At 45.1% G+C, this 9,684-nt stretch overlaps 1 protein-coding gene across 4 annotated transcripts in view; it reads right to left on the bottom strand.

Annotated features, from left to right (window-relative positions):
- Positions 1–374: 374 nt before the first annotated feature.
- The window catches only part of ECPAS (Ecm29 proteasome adaptor and scaffold), a 65,248-nt gene continuing 55,938 nt past the window's right edge, over positions 375–9,684 (bottom strand). For all 4 annotated transcript variants that reach the window (XM_061455126.1, XM_061455125.1, XM_061455127.1 and 1 more), the window contains 9 exons: positions 9,420–9,611; positions 8,421–8,629; positions 7,889–7,932; positions 7,151–7,343; positions 6,322–6,466; positions 5,590–5,695; positions 5,369–5,457; positions 3,992–4,063; positions 375–3,203 (listed from right to left, as the gene is read on the bottom strand). In XM_061455126.1, coding sequence (XP_061311110.1) covers positions 3,064–3,203; positions 3,992–4,063; positions 5,369–5,457; positions 5,590–5,695; positions 6,322–6,466; positions 7,151–7,343; positions 7,889–7,932; positions 8,421–8,629; positions 9,420–9,611 — 1,190 coding nt within the window. In that variant the 3' untranslated portion in view covers positions 375–3,063. The remainder of the gene's footprint in view (positions 3,204–3,991; positions 4,064–5,368; positions 5,458–5,589; positions 5,696–6,321; positions 6,467–7,150; positions 7,344–7,888; positions 7,933–8,420; positions 8,630–9,419; positions 9,612–9,684) is intronic.

Genomic DNA, 9,684 nt, shown 5'->3' with positions numbered 1-9,684 from the left:
GTTACATATCATATTGGGGCTTGGGTTGGATGGGACCTTAAACATCACGTGCTTTCAACCCCCTGACACAGGCAGAGACAGGTTCCACTAGAGAAGTTTGCTCCAAGTCCTGTCTAACCTGGCCTTGAACACTGCCAGGGATGGGGCAGCCACAGCTTCTCTGTTCACCCTATGCCAGTGCCTCACCTCCCTCATAGTGAAGAACTTGTTCTTAATCTGACCTAAATCTCCCCTTTGTCAGCTTAAACCCATCACCGCATCTTTAGGCAAGCAGCCTGAGGGAGGGTAGGTCAGGGCAGAGCAGAACACAATGCCCACAAGGATACTGTAAAATACTTATACTGGGAGAAAAACCAGTACCAGTCACTTCCAGGAACAAGTCATGCAGCTTTTATTTAATTTCACCTTTTTGGTAAGCAGGAGGGTTTTCTTTCAGTCAATCATTCACATACTTTGACAGTACAGATTGCAGTGAATTTTATGGAGATCTTGCAACATTAGAAAACTTTTCTCAATATACATCCATTTAAGCAACAGCAAGTGCTAGAGTCAGGTCCGCACACTGCACTCCAGGTATACAAAGCATTGCAGCAGCACAAGAAATGCCCGCAATGGGCAATGTACAGTGTGTTTTACATAGTGCAATCACTTTTAGAGGAAAAACTCTAGGAAGGCCACATCTATTTTTTTTTTTTAAATCCTGTCAAGTTTACAAATGTGAGGGGGGTAGATATCAAACCTCTGACTGAATTAACTTTTGTACAGGTAGGTTTTGTGTATAGGCACATGCTTTAGAGAGGAGCTCTGCATCTGTTCTGTAATCACGAGAAAGACATATTGCTTTGTGATCCAGAGAGTGTGATATCATCTCTAACCTTCCTAAATGCTCTTGGCCAGAGCCATCAATCCAGCTGTTTGTACAGTTCCTAGAATATGCTCTTCCCTTTAGTTTAAATCCCCAATAGAGAAATTCAGGTTGCTATTCACAACAATTAGTTATTCTGCTTATGGTCATCTGACCATAGTAGGCATTGCCTCTGAATACTCCAGTCCACAGTGACCACTCAAAATACCAGAGATGTGGAGGCTCTTCCTTTTCTGTTACTGTCACTCACCAATACAAAAAAAAAAAACAAGTCAGACAATGAACTGCTACAGCAAAGCATCACTGGTAATATTTATCTAATACAAAAAGAATGAGCACTCATGACACTGCATGTCATGGTAAGCAAGTTTTTAAAGATACTGCAAAGTGACTTCCCAAAAAAATTTTAAAATGTACACTGTGCTCAATAATTCAAACTACAGGTAAACAAAGAGCAGCTCCCTGCAACAAGGTGTAAATCAAAATGTGTTATAGCACCAGCTCCCAGCACCACGGAGTTGTCCACTGACCAGTTTTAGTGTACAATGCAATAGTGCTCGCTGAGGTTTCTGCTACACGAGAGCCACAGTGGGACAGCTCTGCCCATTTCCTGCTGATGTTTTCTTACCAGGCGTGCATGAGTTGCACTCCTCCCTTTCTGTGGAGAGCAAGTCAGACAACGAGACTGTTACAGTACCAGAAAACTCTGAATGGGAAGTGGTACCTGAGGGAAAAGTAGGTACTGCATACCTGATTCTGAGTATGTGGGCACGGAGGAAATGTGACGTCATCCGAGCAGTCCTCCCCGTGACAGATCAGATCTGAAAGGAGCTGCAGACTACAAGAAAAGAAGCTTTCCTTTGCTGAAAGCCATCGACACGGTATTGCCCACACTAATGATTTTATTTCACCATCAGCAAAGCATTTATCCCCAAGAAGCTGTACAGATACTGGTCAGATTACGGTGCAGTGCTAACTTTACACTATTAAAGGTCTGTTGCTATAGTGGCCAGGTTTGTCTTTTCTCCAAGAAGGGCAAAATAAAAAAAATAAAAGGAGACAGGCAGCATGGCCACACCATCATATAGCAATTTTACTCCATGTTAATGCAGATATACTTTTTCTTCTTAAGTGCAAATTAAAAGGTATTTGCTAGCAACCAGCATGACTTGGGCTGCTGAGAAATGACAGATGATTCAGTTTCTTACAAATATTGACAAGTCTAAATCATTACAGGTTTCCAAAGCAAGAACAGGGTTACAAACAGGAAGGGAATAAAACACTACCACTATTAAAAAACTGTCATTGCAAACTCCATACACTCTTCAAAAACATCTAGAAAAGACTGCCTTTTTTTGTTTTTGTTTTTTTTGTTTTTTTTTTTAATCCTGCAGCTGGAGTGTCCATGCAAAACAATTTTGAGAAGAGCAGTGTTCCATCTGGGTACCAACTAGGCCCAACTTCATCCCACAAAGCTCAGTAAAGTGCTCTCTTGTGCATCCTTTGAGGAAACAAGTTCTCATTTAAAGTCTGGGAGGCCGAGGTTGCCAGCTGGGGAAGGCATAGTCTTTGTAAATCCACACTGAGGTCAGAGAACAAGGAAGGAGAGAAGTTAACAGTACTCTGCCTTTCGTAACTCACAGACAATGGGCTGCAAGGGAGGAGCAAGCAGGAGAAGCAGAGGTGGGGGTCAGATGAAGCCACCAGCACTTAACACAGGCTTCATCAGGGGAAGAACTGAATTCTTTATAGATAACAAACCTCAGCTCTGCTGCAGAGTCCCAAAGATTTACTGTTTAGACACCAGGTAACAGATGACCACACATGACGTGAGAATCAAATACGCTTTTCACTGCCTGTGCTGGTGGTTTTTCAACAATTCCTCTGAAGGACAAAGGGGATCTGAGCAACATTCTTTTGCCGATTTAAAAGAAAAAATCTTGCCCTCAACTATTTTTATGTTGCACACTTAAAAACATTCTAGGGCAGATCATTAGAGGTATTTACTGATAAACAACTAATCATCAGCTTAGAGAGTAAAAATAACACTAACGGGGAAAAGAATTTAAGGCATTTTTTATTTTGGCCAGGAATGATGCATGCTACAGAATAAACTTCATTTTCCCCACTTGGTTTTCAGACCACTGCACTCTTTTGTTTTTGTTTTACATGGCACTTTGTAGTTTGTGTTTTACAGCTTAGTCAAGACTTTCAAGTGTTTTCTTCAATATAAATGCCTTCTCTTGCAGCTCGGGTCTGCTATCTGATGCCATCGTAGACAATGAACGAATGAGGTGCTCCGTGCTTTCTGGTGTCAGGCTTTCCCACTGTTGAGTTTCTGTGTAGATAAAGACAGACACTGGACATGAATACCAGAATGCCAAAAAAATCAAAAGGTAACCTCCATCCCCAGACAGGCTGAAAGAGTGACTGACTGCTTCAGCACTTCCAAATTCAACTCCAGTGCACATGCTGCCTCCAGCACAGGGAGTCATGCCCGGTTAGACTAGGCTGGATTGTCTAATCCTGTAAAATGCAAAAACAAGGACCTGAAGAACCAAATGTTTCCCAATTAATAATTCCTTTACGTAATGTAAGAATTCTGCTAGAATAAAGGAAACACAAAGTGTGTAACAGAAATCCAAAGGAAACATTGAACAGAACAGCTGCAGACACACATGACCTTGAGACCTAAGTAGATTCATTCTCTGAAGTAAATTCTGCAAGACTTAAATCCTAAATAACAATGAGGAACTAAACTTGGTGCCGAGAGGGTAAAAATTCTGCTTTTGCACAAACAGGAGCTCTGTCCTCTATGGTGCTTGCACATAGCAGAATCTGACTAAAAACTGCCCTGTGTGCTCTCCAGGATGCTCCCTGTTGGACATTTTCCTCACCCAAGGAGTATCCTTGGAGTACTTTAGACTTTGGCTTTATCCACAGTTACGTAAAGCTCTCAAAGATTCCCAAGTCACCAAGCACAGGATTCCCAAGTCCCAACTGCCCCAGAATCACCCAGTGCTGTAAGCAGAAGGTAGCAGCATCTGTCCAGGGTTCCAGGCCACACAGCCAGGTGCCTTCTTTGCCAAACAGCAGCACTCCCAGCTGGTGAGCAAAGCATCTCACCTTGCAGTTTGGTGAGCAGCAGTTCTATCACAGTCAAAGCTTCTGTTCTTATGGACGTGTAGCTTTTGTTTTCTAAGGGATTGAAAATACAGCCAATAACAAAAAACCCACAACCACATTCAGAACCAAAGGCACAAAGAGCACTCACAACTGCAGTCTCCAAAAAACATTTATTAGCACAGCTCACTGAACTCATTTGTGCTGGCCATCTGCACTGCTCACTTAGATGTATTTGAATGGCAGAAAATGACTGACTAGAGGTTGACAAGTCAACCAGACTTTGTGCATCACCTCTCCCATTACCACAGAACTACTCTTCCTTACACATGTTGAAAAGGAACAACACTGGCATAGCTGCAGTGTGATCACAAACAAGTTCTGTGCGTAACAGACTTTTTGGCAAGTTGTAATGGCTATAAACCATTCAGATTTAGGTTGTGAATGCTCCATCCCTGGTGGTGTTCAAGGCCAGGTTGGACAGGGCCTTGGGTGACGTGGTTTACTGTGAGGTGTCCCTGCCCATGGCAGGGGGGTTGCAATTAAATGATCTTAAGGTCCTTTCCAACCCTAACTGTTCTATGATTCTGTGATAAAGGGAGCATAAATAAACCCTATGCCATCAAGCATAAGCTTGTCACAGAAAATTATTGGATGTCCTGAGCTAAAATCTCATTTAAGTCTCATTTCAGAAGGACTGATAGTTGAGAGAAACTTTCTGCAAAGGGTTCAGTGGATCCATAGCAACCTCTGAAGTAGGTGCTGCCTTTAGACATACCAGAAACCAGAGCCACAATGCACGTATGAGAAGACTTAGGGTTACACAGTCACAGGACCAGTGGGAATGCTACCAAAGTCCTAAAGGGCCCCATGGCTGTCAACATGACATTATAGGTAGCACTCATATCACCACTGGGTGCTCTCCTCAGGGAGAGCACAAACTGCCTCAAAACCTTGCAGCTTCATGCACTGCCCAAGAAACTTTTGGGCATCTCCAATGCATGTGTATGCAAGAAGTCTGAACTGTGGAGGAGAAAAACTTGTTTCATCACATCAGCAATAGCTTGATTTGGTAGGGTCCAGCATGAAAGAAATCACTATGTTTCTGATTTGCACTCCTGAGAGGCTGCACAGTCTGCTGTCTGCCTCTCTCTACCCTTTCAAAACTCTCCTGCACCTGAGGAGTTTACTTCCCTGTGCACAGCATCCTGAATAGTACTGTCTTGAACAGGTACTGCAACATCAGAATTGCCACAAAGTGCAAGGAAAATCAAAATGTTATCTCTGATAGCTTATGCTTACTCTGCAGTTCCACTACCAGTCAACCCCCAACTGACAAGCAATTCATCATCAACCACAAACCAGGAGAAGTCCATTTACCTAAAGAATGGGTGATCGATGAACAGGTTTCCAACAGTATTTCTGTCAAAGCCACAGGGTCTAAGTGTTCCTTATCAAACAGCAATAGCCTGTCAAATGAAAAATCACTGTCAGAAGTCTGCTCGACTTCCTGAGAATCCAAAATCATCCTCAATTTCATTAAACAGTTTGAAGCAACAAAGAAAAGAAACATCAAAGTGGAATGCAGAAAGGAGAATTACCCTTTAAAGTAGGCATTCATGGCTTGTAACACTCCAAGCTGCACTTTCCATGTGCTGAGTTTCAGACGGTCACACATTAACTTGCAAAAGTCTTGGCGATAGCAGCCTACAGAGAAATAAGGATGTCATTGTGTTACCACAAGGAAAGACAGAAGGAAAACACCTCCTGCTCTGTCTCCCAGGTGTTCCTTGTGCTCCTCTCCAAGTGAGATCAAGCTAGTCACTGCGTATAACCAAGTCAACGTTCTGCAACACGTGACCCTGAAAATCTTCACCACATCAACACTCATTATGAGCACTGGGAGATAAAACAGCTGCATCACACATTCTGGCAGGCTAAGGAGAGCAACCATGTGTTTTCTTCATGTATACCCAGTTCCTTCACCATGTACCAACTTTGATGCAAACATAAATGTGAGCAGCAGAACTAGCTGCTTGACTAGCCAAGCCACCTTAGGCACCCTGTATGTTTTCAAAAACTCAGAACAGTTTGGTGAGTGGATTTAAAACAGTGAAGGATTTCCTCAAGGATGGGCTGGTTCTGTGTGAAAGCTGCTGGGGCAGCTTTCTCACTGATCTTGCAAGCTGCAGGCGGTGAGATCCTGCACCTTTTCAAAAGCCTCCCCACTCCCTCTGCATGATCCCCAGGTCTTGCCCTCCTCCCCCTTTCAACTTCAAGAAGAAACAGTTTGAGCCAAGAAAGCCTGCTCTGCACACCATTAGCTGACTTACGCTGTGTCTCTGGGCTCCTCGGCCAGGCTTTGCCCAGGGTCTCGAAGGCACAGATCAGTGACTCCACCTGCAATTCTTTCTCCCTTGTCTCCTCATCCTCTTCATCATGCTTTGGTAAACCCGTGCCCAAGCTCTCAAGAGAATCCTGCAGAGGGCATGAGGGAAAGGTATGATCGACAGAAGGATGAGGGGAAGGTCAGCCACACACTTCAGTGCCATTCAGTCTTCCCTTGCAGTCTGTGCATGCCAGCCCTTGCACCTAGACAGTGCCTCCACATAGATGAAGCACAGGCCCCCTTGGCCACTGGTAGCTCTGGTGCTACTGGCAGCCTGCAGAAGTGCGCAGCAGGCTCCGTGGCCTTGCACCCAAACATCTGCCTGTGCTATTCAAGTCCCTCTTGAAGAGCTGCAAAGCACTGCTGATACTCAACAGCAGCACTCTACACAACTTCCTAGGAGTCTCTTGCTGCCTGCAGAGCAGCCAGGAATTAACTTTTAATGCTGCATCATAGAATCACAGAACAGTTAGGGTTGGAAAGGACCTTAAGATCATCAAGTTCCACAGGCAGGATCCAGGGCAGTGCTGGGAAGGACTCTGCCTAGAGAGCAGTTGGGCCAATTTATAATATGGGCCACACAGGTGCAACCCCCCAGCAGCTCATCAGCAGTCTGGTATTCATTCAGACCCACTGGCTGAGTGTGGGGTATTCCTCACATCATCAGCCTTCTGGCCAGAAACATGGCATGAATCCAAGCATCAGCCAGACTGTCATCACCACTTGGGTGTTTTGTTTTGAAAGAGGGAAAATTCAGCAAGCTGAACTGTCACCTTCTTTATCATGGGGAAGACGATATCTGCCAGCTCCTGGAACCGGTCTTCCTTTGTTGCCTGCAGCACCCCAGCTGCACAGCGCAGTGCCACCATCTTGTACTTCAGGTTCTCTTTCCGACATTCTTTCAGGACAGCCTGGACAATATCACTGATGGGGGGCTGGCCAGGCACTGACTTCTGTAGCTCTGCACTGAAATACAAGGCACACACGAACTATCAGACCGACAGTAATCCCCTCCCAAGCAATGCTTTTCCCATACCTAGGAGGCAATTCTTGTGTCTAGGCACAGGGGTGCCTACCGACAGCTGTAACTGAAGTTACAGTCTGATCCTCTTCTTCGCTCTTACCCTGTCCTCCCTCATTTCTTCGTCTTCACTCACATGCTTCCAACATACTTCCCTGCCTTTCCTCTTCTTCTACCTCTTCCTCTCTTTTAGCCTTTAATGTGTCTATCCTTCCCTTTAGCCTCCTCTTTCTTTTTAGTAATTCTCACCTCTCAACATCCTCTTCTTTGCCCTAAATCAACCACTTATCTCTGCAGGTCTCTCTGAAGCATCACTTGCCCCTCTCAGCATTCACCACTGACCCACAGATTGGCAAGCGGAGCAGATTCCTCCTGAGCTGATGGGAGATAACGATGGTGTTCACAAATTTATAGTCTCCTTAGCACCACACGGGCAACACTGTACAACAACCTCCTTTTTGAGATCCCAGATCCTAAGAGTACCACTTACTTGCATGCAGAGACGACACTGGCAATGGCCTTTAACAGCTCCTCCTGCAATGAATAAAACAGATACCACTGAGAAATGCCACGCAACCAAATGGCACAGTCCTGCTGCGCAGGGAAAACCTTTGCACTCTGGTGCGAGAGGTGGTGGGGGAATATTTCTATGACACCAGCCTAGAGAAAAAGCGCTACTCCTGCTGTAGAGGCTGCAGAGGACTTGGCATTCCATCTGCACTGAACTAGCAGTGGAAAATTGCCTTGCAGCACCTCTGAGCAGAAGCTAGGACACCTCAAGGCTAGAATATGGCGCAGAGCAAGTAGTTTTAAGTGGAACCGAAATCCTAAAGCAATACGAACACCACATACTTGTTTTCCCTATCATTTTTGTATCTGCTGAATGAATACAGGGCAAAAGGCAGACCTCCTAAGCCAGAGTTCCTACACATGCTGCCCTGCAGCACAGAATGTTATGCGTCCTGGCTCAAGGGCTGCATGCTGGTGCTCAGTGATCCATGAGGTGACACTTCCTTTCTTACCTTCCCAGTCCAGGTTCTCCCTGGCAGGCCTTGCAGCAGTGCTGACAGCACTATGCCGAGATGTGGTGGTACAAGGGAGCCTGTCTGCTTGGCAATTGATGCCATTGCCGCTGCTCCCTGGGCTTTCATCTTCCAGGACTGGGACTGCAGAGCTTTCTGGGTAATGGTTATCAACTCCTGCATGTACAGCCTGATGCCACCCTGTGTACCTGCACATCAAACAGGAAAACTGTAACTCTGCTGTGAAAGAAACAAAAACCTGATTTTTTTTTTTTTTGCGGGGGGTGGGGGTGGTGGTGAGTGAAGGCAGAAAAAGCAGTTACAGGTTTGGGTTTTTTCTTTATTTTGGGGGGAAACGGGTGGATGAAATGTATCAGCCAGGCCTGCTTCAGGCAATGGGGTGAGGAATTCCTCCCAGTTACATTCCGAGACACCTGAAAAGTAATCTGAGGGACCAGATCCAAGAATCAGGTCAGAGAAGGAACCAGCAAAACCATCTCACCATGCATCCAGATCTCCTTCCACATGCATAAAGTATAGCAAAATAGCCCTTCTTTAGCTCAGATTCATTCACTGAGGTTAAAGCCACAGGCACCTCCACACAGATCTCCAACCTGAGACACAGGCCAAAGCCGCCTATAACGTCAGGGTGTGCAAAGCAACCCTTAAAGGCTGGCATCAAAATTTCCAAAGCTGTCCAGCTCTCTGCGCCACAATCAGGGACATGTTACAGTGACATTCAGTGCTTCACAGTCTTAGAATACTTCTGACTGTGCCTGTGTATCCTCAGCAATCACACCTCTGTCATTATTTTAAATAGCCACAGAGAAGCTAACCTGCTGAAACTCATACATGACATCTTTAGCAAGAAAGAAAATGGAAGCAGACCACCCAAACCTTTTGCCACGAGAATTCTGTATTTCCAAAATGGATTCACAGAAAGCATATTTCTTGCCCCATGCTTCCCAGAAAGCTTTCACTACTCTTAAAACAACTTACCAGGTACATTTTCCTGCCATACTTCAGTCCACAGAGTGGAATTCTCTTTCTCTCCTTTCTCTTCATCAGGAACCTCATGCATACCAAGAAAAGCCAATGGCAGCACATGTTTGGCATGGCTCTTCACTACATCTGGGCTGTAGCGTCCCATAGAATGCACAGTTAAAGCACAGCCTGTCCTGTAAACTGGCTCTGAAGGAGCAAAACAGTCACACATTATTACTGGGAAGCAGGATTTCCTTTAACTGCTTCGTCTGCTTCTTGG

The sequence above is a fragment of the Pezoporus flaviventris genome, unplaced genomic scaffold (assembly GCF_033815535.1).
Source record: "Pezoporus flaviventris isolate CSIRO_AGI_PZ_B2104156 unplaced genomic scaffold, CSIRO_AGI_Pfla_v1 ptg000018l, whole genome shotgun sequence".
NCBI lineage: Eukaryota > Metazoa > Chordata > Aves > Psittaciformes > Psittacidae > Pezoporus > Pezoporus flaviventris.
This window is presented reverse-complemented; position numbering and strand designations above follow the sequence as displayed.